Genomic DNA, 23,351 nt, shown 5'->3' on the forward strand with positions numbered 1-23,351 from the left:
GCGAGTTCAGGAGGATCGCCAACAGCGACAAGTACGTCCGCGGCCCTCTGGGATGGGCGCTGCGGGAGTTCCCGCTGCCCGGGTTCCCCGGGGCCGGGTCCTCGCTGCGGACTGGTGCCAGTCCGAGGCGTGAGCGCGATGAGATGTGCTGCGCGGATGGGGACCTTTGTCGCCTGTGTCCTCTGGCGAGAGGATGCGTAATGCCGGCGGAACTGCTTGTTTCTGCTGTGGACTCCTGTCTGTTGGTTCCCAGGAGCCAGGCCATCGAAATGTTTACTGAGTATTAGAGAAAGGAATGTTCTTGACGTGAAAACGGAGACAAGAGAAAAGATTGCTTTTAAAGGAGTTTAAGCAAAACAGTCTTTGAAACAACTATTTAGAAATATTTAGGAATTAGCAGCTGCAGTCAGTCTGCTGAAGCTTATTTTATCTTGCAAGAGCAGTACGCATCAGATAGATACCTTATGATTCTGTTTCTCTAATAGGATAGTTTAATGAAAATTATTACTCTTCTATACTATATAAAATCATCTGGAATATATATATATACACACACACACACATGCATTAAATACAGTAAATTTGATCCCCCAGTGCTGCACAAAGAGGACAGTGTGTAGTTAGCAGGGAATGGACATCAAGAGCAGATACTTTGCTGGTAAACAGAGCATTCTTGACCAGTTTAAGAGCAGGTGAGTCTGTAAATATTTGTTACTTTTACAGTGGCAGGAAACTTCGGGTTTATTTTGATTTTTCCCAAGCTGTTTTTTGTATAATTTCTGGTTTTGACTACATCCTTCCTTGCTAAGTAGCAACAACTAGAAAGTGAAGTTGTTCTTAGCCAAGAAAAGCAAAGCAAAAATGAAAGTAAACTGAGAAATGGGGAAAGTCCTTTTCTTCCTGGTACTTTGTTCCTTGTTCCCGAGTCTCACAGGAACAGAGCTGTGGCTACTCCCGTTGCTGGTCTGGGAGTTGGGACTGGCTATATTAGGTATTTTTATTGTAGCTTTTGATACTTTCGGTGGTGGAAAATGCTGGTATAGACTCAGCAGTTGTGTAACTGCAAAGTGTTTAGTATCTTTGTTGTTTTTTCAGGTACTGCACGCCCCGCTACACGGACTTTGAAGACCTTGAACGAAAATACTGGAAGAATCTGACGTTCAATGCGCCTATCTACGGTGCTGATGTTAATGGCACTCTTTATGACAAGGTAAGAAAACCGTTTTGGTTTTCAAGTAACAGTTATCCCTGTATATTACATTCCGTAAATACTAATGTAGCTTTTTACTCTTAACTTTCTGAGTTAATGATAGTCTTAGCAGAGTTGCAGGTTCTGGAGCAGGCAGGAACACAGTAAACCACATGTTTAAGACACACTCTCCACTTGACTTGGGCAGCTAAAGAAGGCTGATAGGGGTGAGGATCTGAGGGACCTCTGTTAGTGCTTCAGTGTAGTATAGTTTAGCTCAAGAAAGCAAAACCCGCTCTTGCACGAGTGTTGCTTTTATACCGCTTTGTCCTGAAAGGCGTGTGAGAGCTGTGCGTGTTGATCAGTGAACACGCTCTGCTTTGGTGTCCACCAGTGCAAGTGTGTTTGTGGGACAGCTGTGCAGCCGCTGTGTGTTAGGATGGTAAACATGAGGAAAGGGTATGCGTTCTACGTGCTAGGTTCCTAAATTATGGTGATTTACTCTTGTAAAAGATGTTTGGAATGAAAAGTGTTTCTGTTAAGGAGGATTCAGACATCGGCTCAAGCTTGCACTATTGTTCTCTGCTCTGTAAAGTCTGTTGCTTCATGATTATTTCTCCTTCCTAATCCTTATGCTGGCTGATAACTTTTTTTTTCTCTCTGTAAACATGACTGGTAAGCAATCTGTATGTAAGCTAACACAGTGCAAAACTTTCATTTTAGGTGAACTAGCTAATGATTTGAGCCATGCCAGTAAATGATTTGTCTTGATGTAGTGTTTCATGAGTGTCTGATAGCTTTTGCAACTGTTGTCTTCGTTGTGTGGTTGTGTTCTTCATAATGCTTGTTTAACACGAGGCCTGTGTTTTTGCAGCATGTAGATGCGTGGAATATTGGCAGGCTGAACACAATCTTGGATATCGTGGAGAATGAAAGTGGCATAACCATAGAGGGAGTGAATACTCCTTACCTGTATTTTGGCATGTGGAAGACTTCCTTTGCTTGGCATACCGAGGACATGGATCTCTACAGTATCAATTATTTGCATTTTGGGGAACCCAAGTCATGGTAAGATTTTGTAGGGAACCTTCTAGATGTGGAAAAACAATTCCATAAAATATTGGAGTCAAAGTGGAGAAGTTACGAGAGTTGATTAAAGGAGTTGCCATCTCTCTGATCTTGCACTGCCATTGTATCTGATGACAAGAACACTAGAAACCTGTAAGGAGTTGCAGAGCAGTGTGTGTCCTCAGTAGAATAGTTTGATTACCTTCTAGAAAGTCCATTTGTTGTCTTGATGTAAAGAATTCGTCAGAATTATAAAACAGGGTGGACACTCTCTGTTGCGATAGAGCCAGAACATGGAAAACTTGCTTATGATCTCCTGAGGCTCTCGGCGACCATGCGGAGGTGATACGCCTGCTGTCACGCAGGCGCTAGGAGAACAGCCAAATTTTAACAGACTTGGAAATGTAGCTGTTTATCATAGATCTAAATGCAGGCTAGTGGATCTTGCTGGGTGGTTCGTCCAGTTCCTGAGCTTTCCTGATGATTTTTGGGGGCGGTTCCTGAATTTTTCTGTAGCATGGGTTGCATTTTAAGAGTGAATCATTCCCTTCTGTTCACAAGTAAATTTCTTAAGCAACTTCAACAATTGTTTCCATGGCAGTTTTATTGGAAACTAGTATTTTTGGCTGCCTTTTAATACAACTTTGAAGTAAAAAATAATAGCTAGCACACCACGTGACCAGTGAACAACCCCATGCAGTGGCAATAGCCTGGGAACACGAAACAGAATAGTTCACGCAGATGAACCTTTTGGCCATTGCTTCTTTCACAGTAACGCGTGGAAGAAGTTAACTTGCTTATACCTGAATTATTTAACCAGGAACTCCATCAAGGATATAGCACTCTATCCCAGAGCACAAGCAAGCTAAGTAGGTGGTTTTGATTACTATAATCGAACCAACTAGGTGTTTTGTGGCACCCATAGAAAGGTGCGTGCAGAGAGAGAGATGTAGCCCTAAAGAGCGTGCTGCAAGTTGTGCACATGTTAAGGATGTGGCATTGCATCCAACTTGGTCCCTCAGAGTCTGAGCAGCTGAAAGATGATGCCATGTTCTCCCTTGCTCTGTGTTCTTCCTTGCACGGAGTACACTAGCAATTGCGCGGCTGTGGGCTGGGACGGGTCAGGACGTGCTCTAACCGTTCTTCTCACAAGTCATGTTTTGCTGCGCAGATCTGCTTCTGCTAATTAAATACAGCAAACTTTGTACTTGACTGCTTAAGCAAAAGCAGTGGAGGAAATGGTCAGCTTTGGGCTCCTGATTTTTCTTGCGATAGAGACGTGAAAGTACTTGATTAAGGTTTTTAGCTTTATATCATCAAACTTTGAAAGAGACAACACAGAGATGGAGGATTTTGGAGTTAAAAACTGGAGGTTTTGGAGTTGTTTACACCTTAATCCCTGTTTATGATTTCTGGTCAAATTTTGAGATTTTGTCACATCCCTTGAACTTAACAGACTTGTTCTTATGCCTGCAGGTACTCTATCCCCCCAGAGCATGGGAAGCGCCTGGAGAGACTTGCAAAAGGTAATTGGACAATTATGTCCTGCCTTTTGTGGAAGGTGGGATGGGCAGCTGCAAGGGGTTTCAGCCCTTCTAGAGTACGACGTGCCTGTAATATTTATAAGAGCACAGGCTGGCATGACTGAACTGATAGTTTGCCTTTCTGAATACAGAATATATTCTTTCTGAGTGTTTGCTTATAGTATACACCCACAGAAATGTCACATTACAAATAATGCATCTGTGATCTGTCTAACCTTTAATGAGAAAATCCTTAACTATTGATTATTAGAAATGGAAGGTTATAGCCATGTGTGGTCTTTCTTAAGCTCTTTCAAACTGGCATCTGTTGAAGATGAATCTCCAGGAGTTGTCATCCTTCAGAATGCAAGCTAGCATGATTCAAATAAGGTGGCCTGGGGAAAGACACTGTTTAGACAGTAACTTTACCTAAAAAATACTGAAAAAATCAATTTAGTTCACAGCAAAATGATAACATCTCTCCTTGCCTTTATTTTAAACAGGTTTCTTTCCAGGAAGTGCCCAAAGCTGTGAAGCGTTTCTCCGTCACAAGATGACCCTCATCTCTCCATCAATTCTGAAGAAATACGGCATCCCATTTGACAAGGTGTTTAAAAGTAATCACGGTTATACCCGCTCAGCCAAGAAGTTCATGCAGCCCTGTCTCATCGCTAACAGCAGCCAATAGCAGATGCTTAGAGAGGAGAACAGGAACAGGGATGGTATAAGGCAATCCTTTCCCAGTGTACCTCCGTTTATCCAGCAGTAGGTGCCTGAAACAGTTTGAGTTAGAAGAATTTGCCAAGGACTCCATCTTCTCTGATTATTTTTTGTTTGTTTGGGGTTTTTTTTAATTTTTAAACTTAGAACTATACACAACATCCTGTTTTAGAGTAACTTCATTGCTTAGCTATGTATCTGGTGAAGAGAGGTTGTTCTTTTTTTGATTTAGACTTGTCCCTGCTAATTTTGTTTGTTGTGATGTGCTTCCTCGGTAGAGAATAAGGCTTGTTCCCTAATAATTTTTTTTGTTGTTGTTACATTAATAACTATAGATTTCATTACTTTATCAGGTGATGACCTGCCAGTCCCTCTCCCCCCACACACACTTTGAAGATCTAGTCTTTGAGTTCTTAATTCAGTAGTCACACGTGTGTGGGCAGCTGAAGGTTTTTGTTGTCACGAACCTTTGTTAGACAGGTTGAAATGGTGGAAAGCAGCATTGAAAGGCTGACTAGGAGTTGTACTTTAATATGAACAGTAAAAGGAAACAGTAGTACATTTCCATGTTGTGTGGATAGAAATTTTATTTGGCCTTAGATGTTCAGCCAAACGTGAGGCTGATAAAGAAAAGTACATTTATGACCTTCAGAGATCATGTCACAGAGTAATTCATATGTGTAACCACTTCTGTGTTATTTTGACCGGTTGTGTTGTGTTTTAGTAAAAAACTGTTCCGTGTTGCTTTCCAGTAAACAGATGCTTAATGTAAGTAGCAGAATAGAGAAGGTATTAAGTCTATCCTGTGCAGCAAGTGACTCCAACCACCATCTGAGGAGGGCGTTTCAGATACAGGCACAAGGGGTGTGGGAGCTACTTCTGCTCAGACCTACCAAGTTGTGAATAACAGTACGGTGTCTCAATTGTCTTCTAGGTGACACAGGAGGCTGGAGAGTTCATGATAACCTTCCCTTATAGCTATCACGCTGGCTTTAATCATGGGTTTAACTGTGCTGAATCTACCAATTTTGCTACTCTCCGGTGGATCGAGTATGGGAAGCAGTCTGTGCTGGTAAGCGGTCTGTTGCCATCCTACTGCGTACGAATAACCTAATGCTCTGCTGCTCATTAAGCCCCCAGTGTTTGTTCTAAGGGAGTGAATTCGGTGTCTGTTTAGATGCGATGATTGCTTTCTGATGCAGTAACACGTCCAGTCAGCCTCCTGTTTCTCGTCCTTGTTTCAACTATGGATAGCATATAACATATTCTTAGCTTTGTGTAAGGTCAAGGGAGGCTTTAAAGAAAAGCAAGGGACACTGGTTATCTTTCCAAGGGTGTACTTGGTGGTCAGGTCTCATCAGTGTTTTGTCTGACGTTTTAACCACTATTTATTGACCGTTTAACCTGAAAGTATGACTTTGGCAACCTACCAAAATAAGTATCTGGCTGAAGCTTGAGGCTGGATAGTGTTATATCCCTGTAGAGTGGCCTTGAAAACTTGGGTTCTGTTTTCAGAAGTTAAATGGAAGTGAATGCTTTTGAAGCTGTTGTTGTAACCATGTCCAGATGAGGAGAACCTTTACTGATCTGGGTAGGCCCAGAGTTTGTATGGCTCTGACTTCCTCATTATAGTCTCTGGTCTTGCTGGCTGTTTTTGTATGAGCCGATTTTAAAACAGTCAGCTTCTACTAGCAACTCTGTAACTAGGCTGGTCAGCTTCCTTTCTTAGTTATTGTGATAACATCTGGTTTTCTGTTTTGTCATTTTTGCTGGCTTTTCTGCCCAGCTTTTACTAGCTTAATATATGCCCCTTTGATTTCCTGGGAAAGAGACTTGAGAGTTCTGAGGCTCAATTATCTGTAACTGGGAGATTTTTTTCTTCAGTTAAGTCCCTGAAAGCAAAGTGATACAGGAATGCAGGGTAGAATTGTTGAGTATGTGGACTTACTTGATTATTTTCTGTGACTTCAGTGCTCATGTCGAAAGGACATGGTGAAGATCTCCATGGATGTGTTCGTGAGGAAGTACCAGCCAGATCGTTACAAGCTTTGGAAAGCCGGAAAGGACGTGACTGTCATTGACCATGCTCTTCCAACACCAGAGGCGGCAGAGTTCCTTAAAGGGGAACTCATGCAAAGAGTCAAGAACGGGAAACAGTGTGCTGAGGAAATGGAAACAGGAGAGATGTGTAAAGAAGAGGTGGACGGAGATGAGATAAAAAGGTAGTGCTTTATGTAGTCCTCCACTTTTTGAGTGATTGTTAGAGGTTGGACCCAGCTGCAACTGAATGTTTGATGTTCTGGTAGAACAGCAGTCTGAGCTGGCAAACATCTGTTTTCTTAGGAACAGGGGTTGCTGTTAATTTGCTCTTAATTTTCTTCTTACTGAGTCCACACTCACGGTGATCTGTGGTAGACAGGAAATGTGCCAGCCGTCGGTCGACGGTCGTTCTTCATCTTCGGACAGTATTCCACAGCCTGGCTTGGAAGTATGCACCGTACACTGAGAGGCCAGAAGAAAAAGGGTCATCTTACATTTTTAAGTGAAATCTTTTTCAGCCAGTGTCAGCTGCTATTCCTAAAGCTGTCTTTGGTGGTGGGGTAGATTTGTTTGGTTGATTTGGGGTTAGTTTGATATTTTTTGTTTGTTTGTTTAAGGTAAAGATTGCCTTGCTAGAACATTGTTGCCTAATACATGATTAACAGATGCTGAGGAGTCATCTCTAAGGATTACAGACTCTGCTTCTGTAAAGGCAAAGAAAACACTTCAGAATAATTTGGAAACTATTTGGTTTGCCAGATGCTGTCTCATAAAACACTGATCCAAACCAGACTCTGTTTTGTGCATCCAGGCAGAAATTCAACACGCTTTCGTGTTTGGTAACCTGACATATGGGTTTGTCTTCTGCAGCATCCCCAAGCATCGCATAGGAACAAAAAGGCACAGGGTCTGCCTGGAAGTGCCTCAGGAGGTGAGCGAGAGCGAGGCCTTCTGCAAGGAGGAGCTGAGCTCTGCACAGTACGAAGCAGACACGGCAGAGCCTTGTGAGAGACCCGCAAGTGAACTTGTGGAGCAAGGTGAACAAAGGCTCAAGCTTCCAGGTAACTGCGTCAAGCTTTTGCCTGGTACCGAGGGGACAGGATAGTATTCTTCAGGGAGAGAAGCTGCTAGAGCTGAATCTGGGGCACTTGATTTCGTAAGAAGCTAGTCGGTAGGATGTTGTCATGTCCGAAAAAGCAGACACTAGTTTGTCAGAGCAAGTGCTTTAGAAATTTGCTGTCGTGAGACTTGAGATACTGCTATTTGATTTTTCAAGACCAAATAGTGAACCTAGAACAATTTTAGATTGTGCCCTTGAGTTAAATTTGTCTGATATTTCTGCCACTGGTTTGAGTAAATGGAATAACCACAGCTTGAATTGTTAGCTTTTGTGGCCTGTCTGTGGGTAACTCCCCGGTGAGAATTACATAAAAAAACAGTGTGGGGGAGAGCAAAGGTGTAGGCAGCCATCCTGTAGCTGCTCCAGTGGCTGACTGACCAGGTGGGTTACGGGGATGTTGCCTTTCAGCTGAAATAAAGGGAACAGGAAGTATCGCATGGGACTTGCTTAAGAAATCGGTGCTTCCAGCTTTGATTCTTGCTCTTTTATGTTTTGCCTGCCTGCATACAGAAATGCATTGGATGCCTCAGTCGTCTAAGGTCCTCTGTATCCCTGCTTATAGAAATACAGCTTAGGAAAACATACGCAGAGTCCCTGGTAGCGTGGCTCTGGTATGCTGTATAGACATTTTATTTGTAAAGAGTAGGCTGGAGGAAATTAATGGGTCAGTTATCCTTGCTTTTAAGGGAGGAGCAAGGGGCCTGTGGAACAGTGTAAGAACAGGGCAAGCATATGTGATGCCTCCCTCTAGTATTGTTTCTCAGCCCTTTGCAGCCTGTATTTAATAATCTTCCATTGGTTTGTGGGGTTTTATTGTTCTTCTATTAGTCTCCCATGAACTCTTGTAACCTCTTTCCCACAGCATCATGTGGCCAGGAGTTAGGCTGTTTAGCTGCACTGTATAAAGGATCATCTCTGTTTATTCTGAACTCACTGATGGATTTGTTTGATATACCGTAGTTCTTGTACCAGAAGAGGCAATGAGCAGATGCTTTTATTTTCTCTCATTTTTTCTCTAAGCCCTCCATGATTTTCTTGGTGTTTGAGGTAATGATCTATTCTTTACATGACTAAACATTGCTTTTTTGAGTGCAGTAGTTTGCTTTCCTGTTTGGCTTTGTGCAGATGGTTGCACAAATGTTATCTCTGCTGCCCTAGAAAAAGTAAGTATACCCCTTCTTCTAGGTCAAGTGGACTCAGCCAAATTTGAAGAACTGAAAACGGTGAAGCTGGAGGAGGAAGAAGAGGAAGAACAAGAAGCAGCTGCATTGGATCTCTCCATGTCACATGCTTCAAATTCCACTTCAGTGTTGCCAGCTTCAAAGCAGAGTACAACGTCCAGTGTTCAGTCCAGCTCACCTGCGTATTCTGGTTCTTCAGACTCTGAATCAACTGATCTGTTGGCAAAACGAACTCTTCCTGGGCCAGCTGGGGTGCTCACAGTTCATAGCTATGCTAAAGGGGATGCCAGCGGATCTGACAACGAACAGTCCTCAGGAAAGAAAGCCAGTGCCACTGCCAGCGTGAATGAGCAAGAACTGGCAGAGGTATGAATGGGAAGAGTACCAAAAGCTTAAGGGCTGCATTATGTGGTCATGGATTTGCTGTGACGGAACTTCCGATCTGTGCAGATGACATTTGCATTCCATTGGTGTTTGCATAGCAGGTTGCTTAGTTGTTATTGTGGTTTTTAATACCCGTGGGTTTTGCTAAACAAACAAGAATTAAGATGAAAGTCTTATACTCTTACTTCTTCCAGAACACAAGGAGGTCCCTTGTTTTGAGAATTTCTCTAAATTATGTAAGTGCTTTAAGGGAAAGGGTAGCCTGGTGTTTTGACATGGTAATCTACAGGCTGATTCAGGTCCTTCTATAGTCATAGACATCTGTTTGCTCCTAAAAGGAATCTAGTTCAATATGGCCTTTATTACAAACACATTCATATATTTGAGGGGGTTTTAATATATAATATCACATATATGTCTACATCTGTGTGTGCCTTCTAAAAAAAATGTTGGAACAGAAATTACTGGTTGGGATAATGTAAATATGAGTGTTTAAGTATTGCCAATGAATGTTTTATTAGACAACCCAAGAGAAGGATGTAATAGTTAAAATCTTAACTGGTGGTGTCTTTTCAAATTATTTTGTTTCCCTCTTTAAATCTGTGTTTAGAGAGTGGGAGGCAGATAGTGATAATGTCCTTGAAATTCAAGAATTACAGAAACGAACAGCAAATGGGCAAATCTTAATTACCTGTTGATAATTAAGCTGAAACTGAGAGTTCTCATCCTTACTCTGTTGCTGATAGTGATGTCTCTATTGCATACTCCATACAGGGAGAAGGTGAAATTTTGAATGGGTATAGATTGCTTTCCCCAGTATGGTGTATTTCGAAACAAATTTCCATTAGATGGTAACTGGGAATGCTCATTTCCATTTAAATAAATGTTTCTCAGAAGTCTTGTATCCAACTCTGTGTAGGAGGTCAGAGATAATGATTGTTGTGCTTTCCTCTGGCTGCTTTTATGAAAAGAAGAGATTTAAAAAGATAGAAGATACATTTAATCTAAGTTTTCCTTTTGCTCTTAAAGGAACAACGAGTTAAAAAAAAGTGGGGGAGGTTCTCATCTACTGAGAGACTTCCTGGGCTGTTAAGATAATTGCCTTTATTGTCTTGGTCTCAGGTTAGTAGTAATTTTGTCAGTGTGTCACTTGTTTTTACATAAGGATAAGGGAAGAGGAAATAGCTATTGTCATAGTCTCCTTCTTCCAGTCTGTCTGGAAAGACATCAGTGTGAGTAATAAGCAGAAGGGGTCAAAGTTTCCTTCATTTAAAATAAGCCTGTTAGTTCTAGATGGAATTTTTAAGTTGATACACGAACTGAGGATTTCTGCAGAATGTGCGAGACTTTTTATCATGGCTCTTCTAAGTTGAAACATTTAACTTGTCTTTCTTTGTTTCTTTTATATGATTCTTATTTAAATGGACTTGCATAAGAAGCTGTGCTGGAAAGTCTCTGTTCTGATGGCTCAACAGTACAGCGCTGTGTGGTTTTCCCTGTCAAAAGTGCTGTAGGCAGTTCTTTCAAAAACAGCTAGTTTAGAGCTGAAGTTAGTTTGTTAGAAGTGAAGTCATGGAAGCAGGTGTGCATTTTGTGAAGGTTTCTTTACGTTCAAAATAAATGCCTGTAAAAATAATGTGAAATGGGTACATGCTGGTTGCCCGCTGAATTTTTTCTCCTTGTCCAGGTAGCAAAGGAGTACATAAGGTCAGTGAAGGAGAGTAAGAAGTCTAAGGGTCGTCGCCAGCCATTGAGCAAGCTCCCACGCCATCACCCACTCTTGGTTAAAGATTGCATTAGTGATGATGGTAAGTAAGCCTTGTGATCTTTGGGAAACTGTAGAGAGAGTCTCAGCTTCTGTGGACAGAGTGGGATATTCCATTAAATAACTGGTGATAAACACGAGTCAGCAAGTGACACCTGTTCATAGTAGACAAGGTACTTCATTTTTTTTTGTGCTTGTATTTTTAAACTTTTCTCCTGAATGATGTTTCCTTTCTTTCCTGTTCCATTCTTTGGAAAGTCACAACTCTGAAAGGAAAATTAAACCACCACCAGGGACCGTTGCATAATTGTGTCTGCCTTAGAGCATTCCAGTATTTGATGTAAATATTCATGATTTTAAAAAAACTCTCAACAGCAGATTCTTTGGCTGACAGTCTTATTCTTGATGTAATTTGGAGGGGGTGCTGTTCTCACCCAGTAAGTCTATCTTGCGTCTGCACAGTTGCTTGATTAGTAGCAGCCTCTTGGAAAGGAGACTGAGTTACTGGCTCCCATCACCCTCTGTCAGTTTGATTTCTGGCAGTCTTTCTTTCATTTCCGTTCTTGTGATATTTAGTTTCATTTGCAAGTAGGGTATCTATGAAAGGACCCATAACCACTGAGTTAACGATCTCTTATGGCAGAGGCATCAGAGCAGCTAACTCCTGAAGAAGAGTCTGAGGAGGCAGAAGCATGGGCCAAGCCACTTAGCCAGCTGTGGCAGAATCGGCCACCAAATTTTGAGGCTGAAAAGGAATACAATCGGACCATGGCCCAGCAGTCTCCTTACTGTGCTGTTTGTATGCTCTTCCAGACATACCAGGTATGTAGAGCACGTCTGTTAGTGTTACAATACAGATAACAGAATACGTTGCCATTGTAATGCATAGTTTTAAAAATGTCATTTTTAAAAATGTCATTTATTTAAATGTCAAATTTAAAAATGTCATTTGCATATTGCCAGTTAAGAAAAGCGGTATCAGGTGTTGCAGTCTTCCAGGAGAGCACAACTGGGTGAACCTTACCACAGCTGGGCTTCATGTGGGTTCCCAGGGGTTTGCTCGGCTGTTCAGCAGCAGCTTTTGTGTTCTGTGGCTTTTGCTTTTACCCCAGAATAGAGCTTTAATGTTGCTGGAGCCAGCTATAACATCCCATTTCTCTTTTCCAGACTGACATTAATTTCTACACTTGAAAAACACTTTTAAGTCCACTTGTAACACACGGTCTTTGAGGAGCTGGCAGGAAAAAAACCTTTTACTTAAGGGATTTTACTTAAAAGGATTTAGGACAATGTGGTGGATGGCGTAGACGGAAAGGTGTCTTTTTTTGGAGTATATCCTATTGTCGGCAGCTGTGGCATGTGAAAATGTGCTTTAACAAAGTGTGGCTGTAGCAATGCTTAGTTTGGGATGGGTTGCAGAACCCCTTTGTCATGTTGATTAAGTGCTTAGGCAGGCTTCCACACTGAGTGTTTTGCTGTGCTTAAGCTACGTAATTTTAAGATAGCTTGAGTAGTTGCCTGACTGCATGTTCGATCTGCAACTTAGAGATGGTTTGTGCCATAGCATTCGTTAAGAGTGCCTGATTTAGAGATCGTTGAATGATTATGGTGGCACTAGAAACATGTTCTGGTAATAATTAAGACCTTTGTTGAGAGTTTAAATTGCATATAGTTCCTAATTTCCGTGAAAACCATAGATGATAGTTTCTGTTTGATCTTGCTATTTCTGCCTGAGAGTTGGTTTTTGTTGGGGCTGGAAATTCTACATAGAAGCTGCATAGAACACGGAGATTTCACTAGTGCTGACAGTATATAAAGTTAACAATTTGAGGACAGTTAAGTTCTGTTGGCTTCTTTTTTTGAGTTAAAAATGCCATTAAGCAGAGAACTGTAGTTGCAGGTTTTCAAATGTCTGTCTACATCAGGCAGTGAGTCAGAAACTTCCAAGGCTTGAGCTGTGGTTAGGGTCTTCGTTCCAACTTCAGAAAGTCTGTAGCAAGTCTGGGAACTCACTTCGGTTACCCATTCAAATAAAAAATTGGCACAAAATGCCAAACAAGTACTCACTTTTCCTTTGTGAAGAAGAAACGTATCTAGTTGCTTGGGGGATAAACCAGTTGTATTTTCTTCAACTTTATTATTTCCCTTAGTCATTTAGTCTTTTGCTTGTCATGGAAAGTTCAGTTTAAATCAGTAAGTTCTACAGAATCTGAATAAACGACTTGTTGAAAACATGCCGGTTTTCTTCCAACTGTGATTCTTATTGGGACTTTTTTTTTTCCTACCATCTGATGCACTGTAGGAGGGACAGTGTGGCTTCATTCCGTTACTGCAATTTCTGCTAATCATATTTTAACAGATTAGGCAAGCTACCTTTGTGCTATGAGGTACAAAAACTGGTTTGAAACATTTCCTCAATGAGAAAGATTCATTTCTATTCAGCTGTTAAGAGGGGTAACTTGAATGGAAGCATATGTCTGTAAACTTTGGTTTGGATGAAAAATTACAAAAGATTAGCCTGAAAGTCTCCTGAGCCTTAACTGGGAAACTGCATTTTGAGTCTGCTTATTTCCCAGGAACAAATTAGTTTCAAAGCCCATTAGATTTTTTCAGAAGTACACTAGGGAAAAATAATGGGGATTGCAGTAGGTATCTATTTGTGTGATCATAATCCACCTACATTGAGGTAAGATAAATGTACAGTGTTGGATAGCAACACTGTATTAATTAGGAGGTGAGGGAATGCAGCAGAGGCGTTGCCCATAGAGCATGAGATGTGCTTGGTGATTCCATCTCTTTTGTCAGAAGAGATGGATTTTGATGTATATCTTGTTGCTCAGTAGAAGGATGGATTTCAGACCTTGCATTTAGCCATTTGGGTAGAAAATAATTTCATTATGAAGCTGCAGTAGCTGAGGATTTTATAAACTAACTATATTTTCACCTAACCTACTAACTAATCTTTCAGCACCATCATTCGTTCTTTAAACCTGGTTTGTGTATGGAATAATGGGTGAGTAAAAAATTATGTGAGACAGTTTTATTTATGAATACTTAAATTCTCTCTCCATCCCTTATAGGCAGAGTGTGGAGGCAACAGTCAAAACTCTGGAGTAATTCCGTCTGCTGTGGATGGGAAGATCCGAACTAAACCCCTGATTCCTGAAATGTGCTTTACTACAACTGGCTGCAGCACTGACCTCAATCTTTCAACCCCCTACTTGGAGGAAGATGGAACCAGTGTACTCATCACCTGCAAGAACTGCCATGTCTGTGTTCATGCAAGTGAGTGCATCTAGACTTAACCCTAATCTAGTGTTCTCCACAGAAAGTCCGTACATCATAGCAAGCCTCTACCGGTCTATTTAATGTACAAGTAGACCAAGTTAGCCCTTATCTGCATAGTATGTACTTGAGTGCTGGCCACTGAAGTGTGGAGCTTTTAATTCCTGCTTTACTTTTGGGCCCTAGGGGAATGGGTCTGAGTTCAGGTAAGCTCTTAAGTGAGATGCGTCTGTTCTAGGTTGTTATGGTGTATCCCCTGACAAGGCCACTGAAGACTGGATGTGCTCCAGGTGTACAGAAAATGCCTTAGAAGAGGTAAGGTTTCCCATAAGATTCTCACAGGTGAAGTCTGGTACATCTGGGAACTTGTCTACAAAGTTCATTTCCATAGTGTTGGGGTTTGTTTGGGTTTTTTTTTTCATTCTCACCTGTGAAAAGAAGGTGATTTTAGAGAATGTTTATTAGGAACTGGTCTCTTGTATTTTGGTGCTTTTTAAGCCATAGCGATATAATTCTTTTTAACTAGTGCAAAGCTGCTGAGCTCACTTGAGTCATAGAGAAGATATTCTGCACGAATGTGTGAATAGCTCCATTATCTGTCTCGATTTGTGGTAGCTACTGTTTCTAAAACAGAAAAAAACTTCTGAGGGAGGTGTGTGAACAAGGCAAGAAGAATGGGATTCCCTGAGAACCTTATATAGACTCTAAATCTGCAGAAAGGATCAACCTCTTGGTTTGGATTTGCCAAGTTTGTTCCAGATCCTGTTACACTTCCTCAAAGGATATAGGGTATTGCAGTTGTAAAAGGAACCTCTAACAAATAAGTTGATCAAGTCTTCAGGGATGGGTCTGCTCTCCTTCAACAGACTTGGAGTTGTATCTGTTCCCTGAAAGGCATCACCTTTGAGAACGGAGGGGCTGATCTGTACAAGGTAGTTAGCTCTCTTCTGACAGTGGCACGGTTTTCTTCCTTGGGACGTGTTTTGAGGAGGAAGTTCTGAAACAAGTATGCCGCTCAGGACTTCCCTCTTTCAGCTAACGCTTTCATCCTTGTGCCAGGACTGCTGTTTGTGTTCATTACGAGGAGGAGCACTGCAGAGAGCCAATGATGACAAGTGAGTGTTCCAGACTTTTTGGTGGTAAGGAAGAAGCTCAATTCCTCAGGAGCTGAGGGTAAACCAATAAAGCCAATGTGTGCATTTGGTGTAACAAAGTGACCAATGCTGCCTTTCACACTTGGTGGTGCTGGGGAAGGCTATAAGTGTGTTCGTTGTGTTCACATGCAGCAATCATCATCTTTTCAGGTACTGCCTCACTCTCATTCTGTTGACAGCAGCTGTTAATTGCTTTGCATTTGGTAGTGCAGAGGTATAATGTTCATGATGAGGATTTTGATTTCTCCAGGTAATGTATGGTGACAGTGGAGACAGAGGACAACCATAGCTATAGGTAGCACAATATATTGAAATTCAGGGTGCCTCTGCAGCAAGTATACTGCATACAACCACCCATCCTGTGTCTGTTGCTGTGGTGGATCATCTGAAGCTATTTAATGCAAAATAGCAGTGAGACAGACTTGTAGCACCATGAGGTAACTGAAACTTGGCTTCCAAAAATTTTGTGGGAGTCATAAGGAGCTTCAACCTCTCCGTCACGAACTCAAAAGCAATTCTGCAGTGACTGAGGAGTTGCTATGGGTCAGTTTTGTGAAGAAATAAACATAATCAGGAAGGCTTTTATAATGCAGGTATGCAACCAACACAAGCCACACTAAACTGCTCTCCTGTTAAGCCTTTTAGTAGTAGACTGGTAGTATGAAAAAGTCTTGGGTTTTTCCTTGCATGTGCCCTGTTACAAGCAGTAGGAGGAAAGATAATATTGCTAGTTCTCCAAGGCTGTTTATCGTGGTTTATATGGCAAACTTCAACAGGACTATTTACTTAAACTGCAAAGCATCCTCTGTTGGCCTAATGCATATTAATTTATTTTACCCCTGTTCTGCCCTGACAGGTGGGTTCATGTGATGTGTGCTGTAGCTGTACTGGAGGCAAAATTTGTGAACATTGCAGAGCGGAGTCCTGTAGATGTTGGCAAAATCCCCCTGCAACGTTTCCGGCTGGTAAGGATCACCTATGTTTCACTGATAGGGTTTCAGAGTCTTTCTCCAGTCTGTTCCGAGTCTGGGAGACTTCGTTTATCCCTTCAAACCCGAGTCATCTCCTCTCCAGACTGAACAATTTCATCTGCTCTGTTCTTTATATGGGAAATGGCAGTTGTCCCTGTTGCCGGTTTTGCGGGGGATTTTTAACCTTTGCCTGTTCAAGTATGTGTTTATTCAGATAAGGAGCTGCAAGGGGGAGGGGGGGGGACACATTTTTCAGTGTGTGTCAAATTACAGTTATAGAGTGGTGTAATGGTGCCACTTGTTTTGTTTGTTACTTTTCTAATCCCTACTTGACTATTGACTGCTGCTGAGCACTGAGATGCTTCAGGATATGCAAGGCATTTGTGCAGGGTGAATGTCTTCAGCCAGAAAGCAGCTGTACTTAACTCTTCTAAGACTGAGCTTAGTGTTGGGTGGAAAATGATTTTAACTGCTTTGCATGTGCTAATGCATTACAGATAACATTGTTTTCTTACAACAACCAATCAAGTCTGACCCAAGTGTAGTTAAGTCAAAGGTAGCAGTGATAGAATTTTAACTGTGGTCTCTGCCTAATCTTGTTGCTTATCTTCGTGTAACTTAATAGCCAAGTGCTGAAAGGCCTCCCTACTACCTTGGAGCAGCATAGTAGGCTGATTTAATCCAAGATCTCCTGTTGCTAGCATCCTTGGGTCACATGTTTTGTGGGTGTTGAGCTGGTAGATATTTAATGTACATTTTTCATCTGGGGGTATTACTTTAAATTTATGAATTATCACCTTGTCATAAACCAGAACTGGTAGCCTTCTGCTTCTTGATAAACTGAAAGTAGTGGTGCTCTCATGAGAGTAAATGGCACAGCGTCAGTCTCTTAGGCCAGCTAACCATTTATGAGGTGTAAAAGCTGGTGCCCACGAACAGCCTCTGTCTCCTGTCCACAGAAATGCATCTTCTGCAAGAAACGAAGGAAGAGAGTTGCAGGTTGCTGTGTACAGTGCTCACATGGTCGGTGTCCCACATCCTTTCATGTCAGCTGTGCCCAAGCAGCAGGAGTTATGATGCAGCCTGATGACTGGCCATTCGTTGTCTTCATTACCTGCTTCAGGCATAGGATTCCATCTCAGGCAGAGGTGAGTAGGTGTGATTCCCAGAATTTGAACTGCAGTGTCTCGGAGAGACTGAAAAGTTTTAGATTGGCGATTCTTTTAAAAATTCATTGAAGGCTTGGCCCTCTCACAATGTTCAGTGTAATCTAACGGTGCTGGTCTTGGATTCTGATCGCAACCTTGCTGCTGCTCTGAGTGGTCTTAGTCAGGTCCCTTATTGTATTTTGCTTTGCAGCTGGAAGGACTGAGAGCATTACATCCCTACTGTGGCTCTTGTAATGAGGAATAATAGTGGGGTTTATGCTGTGATGCTTAATATGCAGGAGTTAGTGCTGGGACTCCAGCAGGCTGCACGGGTAGTCATGGAACTTCATGTTTAAGTGACTGATTAGTTATAAAGTTCCTATGTAGCCCTTTTAGCCATCAAAACCACAACAATCTATTAGAGAATATTTACGGTGAAGGCCTTGCGTTGCTCTGAAGATTGAGAGCTTAATTATTAAGGAAATTAAGGACAGCAGCATCTAATGGATTAGGCTATAAGCATTTGAAATTCCAGAGGTAGAACTTTTCTAAAAGTGCTGCTGCTGGTGTCTTGAGTAGAATTACTCACCTCAGCTAAAATGTTTTGCTTCTTTGTCTGCCAGCACTAGAGCCATGGTCTTCAACACATTCTTTGTTGAGTCATTGCGTAAAAAGTTATTTTTCTCTTCTCAGCGAGCTAAGGCTGCACTCCAGGATCTGTCACCTGGACAGATAGTCATCAGCAAGCACAAGAATGGTCGCTTCTATCAGTGTGAGGTTGTCAGCCTTGCAAAGGAGACTTTCTACGAGGTCAACTTCGATGATGGTTCCTTCAGTGATAACCTGTATCCTGAAGATATTGTGGTATGTTATGCTGTGGAAGTCTGGTCCCGATAGAGGGCACGTGATACGAGTAAATTCTTGCTGCTGCAGAGCAGACACACCACGGGTTTGGTAATTGTTCCAGTCCTAGGCCGTGTGGTGGCTGAGGGGTGCTGCAAGATGGCCTTAGGGTGCCACATGAGACTGACTGAACTGGGGGCACATAGGAACAGGTGTAACAGGGAGTGCGGCTCATCTTTGGCTGTTTAGTGGTAGGTCTGAAGGAAAACTTGCTGATACTTGCGTACCATTTCTGCATGAAGTATTTTGAAGTTTGACCCATGCTGAGATTGAAATACAGATGACATGGATGTCTCTCAGCCTAGCTCCCCATCTCTAAAATGGAGTAATTGTTGGGGTGGTGTGCAGTGTGACAGATGGATTGCTGAACCTTCACATAAGGAAGCTGCTTATCCTTCTCATTGTCTCTCCCCGCTTCTTCCTTAATGCTGTAGAGTCGAGACTGTCTTCAGTTAGGTCCCCCTGCTGAAGGGGAAGTTGTGCAGGTGAGATGGACAGATGGTCAAGTTTATGGAGCCAAGTTTGTCGCATCACATGCCATCCAGATGTACCAGGTACAGTATTGCTGTCTGCAAATGCATCATTCATAACAAGCTGGTCATATTAACAGGGCTGTTCTTAAAGCTAGCAGAGCTATAGGGGAGTCATGCTTAAACACTTCTGGGGGAGTTACTTGGTGGTGTCAGCAATGCCAGATGCTGGTGACAGTTGCTGGAGTGAAGAGCAAAGTGGATACTTGGCAGCTCTGCTTATGTCTGGCTACTTCCTTGATAGCGTCAGCTTCTGAAAGAGTGCTGGTCTGCTCTTCAGCAGATCTGTTCCTGTAGCTTAAACGATGTGAAATAAGTTTGGGGTTGCTTTTCTCTGTTTAGTGAGAGTGCCTTAAGCCTTGCACACTTCCAAAGGGATGAATATTCAGGCCGTATTAAAGTGACCAGCCAGACTGTCTTGTCAGGTGTTACAGGAATACCTGGGCTACTTTTTTATTGTCATGGGATTGGGGAGGTTTTGGTTAAAGTTTGTGGCCATGTGCATACCTGCATAGGTATCTTGTAAAATTCAAGTGGTGGAAGATTATTTCATGAGAGGCCACTGTGGGGAGGAGAAGGCAACTTCTGAGTAGCTGTGGGAGGGTTCCAACCTCTGTTTTTCTTCTAGGTGGAATTTGAAGATGGGTCACAACTGATGGTGAAAAGGGATGATGTGTATACTCTTGAAGAGGAGCTTCCTAAAAGAGTGAAGTCAAGGCTGGTAGGTAAAAAAGGTTTAAACTTCTACTGAAGAAGCTCATTTAACTTGATCTGTCCTTGAACAGCAAGCTGAGTGTATGGCGGTAAAAGATTACAATCTGATGCTCCCATCAATCGCTGTGAAGTTGGCAAGCTACAAAAGCAAAGTTCTGTCTCGCTCTGGAAACACTTTAATCCTCGTTCTGCAGAGACAGTGTTTAGCATAAGGTCATGGACAGCATGCTAGGGTGTCTTGCTTAACAGCATGATCACACACATCCTAATGCAGAACCTATCTTAAATATTTTTCTTCCTGTGTTTGGTCGGTTTTTGAAGGAAGCAGAATGTTCCCAAGTGTCCTGACGTGGTTCTTTCTTACATGTAGTAGAGGATATGGAGGCAAGGATTTGATCTGTGTTCTAGTGACTAATTCTGTTTGGGGTTTTTTTTTTCCTCTTAGTCAATAGCTTCAGATATGCGCTTCACAGAGATCTTCGCAGAGAAGGAGGTCAGACAAGAGAGGAAAAGACAGAGAGTGATCAATTCACGCTACCGTGAGGATTACATTGAACCTGCATTGTACCGGGCCATCATGGAGTAAGCGCTGCCTGTGGCAGAGGAAGAAGATGCCCACCTCCCCCAAGGATTTAAACGCTCCAGTACAACAGGCCATATTTGGATGCTTCAAATCCAGGGTTTTTTTGTTTTGTTTTTTAAGGAAGCTAAAAAGCTGATGCTCTGCAGTAGCTGAAAGGCAGCTGTTGGATAGTGAAACAGATCCCATTTGCTGAAGCTGAAGCCTGCAGACTCCTGGTCTGAAGTTGGGTCCTTACTGAACAAGCCAGCTTGGGGGTGTTGCTTTCATCTCGTCGAGCAGTCTTGCTTTTTTTATTAGAGACAATTTCGACAGGTGGCAAACTCTCTTGGGAGTTGTAGCCGGGAATCTTGGCAGCTGCAGAATAGTGTGCGGTCTATTGTTTTAATTGCATAACGTTCCTGATTTTGGGAGTGTCCCTGGTGACCACACCTGGGCTTGAGCAGGCAGTATTACTGGTGCTTGAAATTGAACCTCTTTTTATATTTATATCCATCTTTTTGTCGCAAGCAGCTTCAGTCTCTTGTTTCTCAGCACCTCCTTTCTGAGGGCAGATCCAAGTAGACGGGAGGTGCTTGTATGAACAGGTGAAATGTGAAATTGAATCCTATAGGACAAATTATTTAATCCTCCATTTAATATTTTTGTTCCGATACTTGTTTTGACTTAATCATAAGTTTAACTGTAATAGTATGTGCCTCAGAATCAATGAAATCTGGAGCCCTGTGCAGTGCAGCCTTCTAACAAGAATAGGCATTCAGTTCCCAATAGACATTCAGCTCCCAAAGAGTTTCTTCTGAGTTTTTCTCCACTCCCTCTAAGGCAATAATGACCAAAGGGACAGAGTCCTAACTCTCCCTTCTTGAAATCCAAGCATTACAGTGTTGGGGATGACAGAGCAGCAGTATGTGAAGCAGCGCAGTACCTCCTCTGTGGCTGCACTGTCTGTCGTGTGGCCACAGGCTTTTGCTTACAACAGCTAATATTGGGTCTGAGAGAGAGAAAGCGTGCACTGAACTGTGTGTAATGCTGACACGCTGTGCAGTGCTCTTCTAAAGCAGGGGTGCTGCCGTGTTGCTGTCTGGCAAAGGTTACCGCAGCATTTTTATAGTGTTAGTAGGGCACATCTCAGTTGTGTTGGAGAGAGTAGGAAGTAGGAAACTACCTCCCGGCAGTAGGAAACTGAGTTAAGCTGGGTAGTAGGTGTACCCAGAAGATGCACCAACTTGCACCTGCTAATTTCGGCATTAACACTTCACATAGGAGCTGTGTAAGTGCATGTTCCTTTCCCATTCTGTAGGAAAGGGATTTTAGGCTGTGGAGCAGATTGGCCACCTTCATTTTGCATGGAATGATGGGGTGACTTTTCCTGCTTGAGAAAGTTACGGTGACATGTTCTCCAGAAACGGGTCAAGAGGAGAATTTTCTAGTGAAACAGACCTAATGCATCCCTGCTTCTATAGGGACATGGCAATGTGTCTGCAAAGTCTGGATTTGTAACTTTCTTCCTTTTGTTACATAGGAACGCTATAAACCAAACTCTTCTGAAATCCCGGTGCATCGATTTGTGATTAGCAATAAAATGTAGTATTGTCTAGTGATACAACTCTTGATCAGAAAAGAAATAAAATACAACTTTTATAAAGAAAATCTTACTTATCCCTACATTTTTATAGGGTCAGGAGGCTGGTATGAGTAGCAAAGCTTTGCACAACCACTGTTTTGCATAGAGGTATTGTATCCCATTTTTGTGGTGGGATATCTCGTTCATTGGTATTGGAAGGCTTCAACAGATTCTGAAAGGAGATAGTGGCTTTTCTTTGTGGGTTTTTATCTTTTTTCCACAACAAAAACTCCATCATTTTCTCATGAATGGTTTGCTTGATAAAACTAGGATCTTTTAAGACCAGAGTCTAGTAGCTGCAGTTACTTTGGTCTAGGCAGTAGGAATGAAATTGCACTTCGATGTCTTAGCTCGTACGTAAGCCTCTCTGAAGTGATGTGGTCTGAGCAGATGTGGAGAAGAGCTGGCAGGGCTTTAACAAACTTGCCTCGGTTCTGTCAGCTTATCTTGAGATTTGGTATTAACTTCTTGTAGGCTGAACGCTACCTGTATATTACTGAAAAACATACTCTTCATAGCATCTACCATTCTCTCTCCAGAGAAAAGGTGCCTGTGTTCAGGCTTTTTTCCCAAACTGCCATATAACATAAATGCACCTTTTAGGTGTGCTGCAAACACCTTCACCAGCTCAACAGTTTCGTTCTAAAATGATGATTTAGTACAAACAGCTGGATTTGCTTGGAGTGCTGTTGTTCAACTGCAGCAGGTTTTGCCACCCAGTATTGAGTGACTTTCAAGAGTTCCTGTGCCTAGTATTTGTTTTGGAAGAGGAGCTTTGTTAGGCTGCGTTCTCTGCGGGCTCCAGCTCTGCTCTTGTCAGTTGGCTGCACTGTGTTGGAAACCGCTGCCATCCTGCACTCTTGAGACAAAGGGCCTTCCCAGTTGTCCTGTCAGTTATTGTACAGCATCATTCAAATGTGAGCATATGTTACCTGCTGCAGTGATTGAACTGCGTTTTGGCTTCTTTCCGTGAGCTTAAAATTGGTGAACCTGATGTTTCAGGGTTCTATATTATTTGACTTTGCAAAAACAATTGCTTTTATGGCTTGAAGTATAACAGGTAGCAATAAAAGCTCTTTACAGAGCAGCTGTCTCAAAGGTACATATGCTTTCCGTTACCTGTACTTGGATCTTGACTGATAATGATTTCCTCCAGTGGTTTGATTTTGGAAGTGAATTTATCCCTGTTACAGTATCATTCCAGTGAGGGCAAGGTGCTGACAGAGTATCAGCTAGGCAGGTGCTTCTTGAATGTGCACGGTAGGAAATCACGCTCAATATGCCCCACAGGAGCTCTGATGGCCCTTTGTTAGGTCCATTGCACGTGATGCTGCAGGCAGTAGACCTCCTCACTTCACTTTTCATGAAGCTTCCATCTGTGACTGGTTCAGGTTGGACCCATAAAAAACATTTTTAATATAAAAAAATAGTGGCTTTTCCTTAATTCAGGAT

The 23,351-nt window shown here is 42.3% G+C and overlaps 1 protein-coding gene across 1 annotated transcript; it reads left to right on the plus strand.

The window, feature by feature from the left end:
- Positions 1 to 8: 8 nt before the first annotated feature.
- KDM4A (lysine (K)-specific demethylase 4A) lies at positions 9 to 20,942 on the plus strand (the record flags this gene model as incomplete). Its single annotated transcript, XM_010132018.1, has 20 exons — positions 9 to 31; positions 1,096 to 1,210; positions 2,064 to 2,257; positions 3,734 to 3,783; positions 4,284 to 4,387; positions 5,435 to 5,572; positions 6,472 to 6,722; positions 7,411 to 7,601; positions 8,846 to 9,207; positions 10,913 to 11,033; positions 11,634 to 11,812; positions 14,071 to 14,275; positions 14,514 to 14,590; positions 15,335 to 15,390; positions 16,286 to 16,394; positions 17,360 to 17,548; positions 18,242 to 18,412; positions 18,886 to 19,005; positions 19,610 to 19,702; positions 20,141 to 20,942. Coding segments are annotated over 20 exons (2,889 nt in total), but the record flags the coding sequence as incomplete, so codon positions are not given.
- Between the last annotated feature and the right edge of the window lie 2,409 nt (positions 20,943 to 23,351).

This window comes from Buceros rhinoceros, unplaced genomic scaffold (genome assembly GCF_000710305.1).
Source record: "Buceros rhinoceros silvestris isolate BGI_N320 unplaced genomic scaffold, ASM71030v1 scaffold13442, whole genome shotgun sequence".
Classification (NCBI taxonomy): domain Eukaryota; kingdom Metazoa; phylum Chordata; class Aves; order Bucerotiformes; family Bucerotidae; genus Buceros; species Buceros rhinoceros.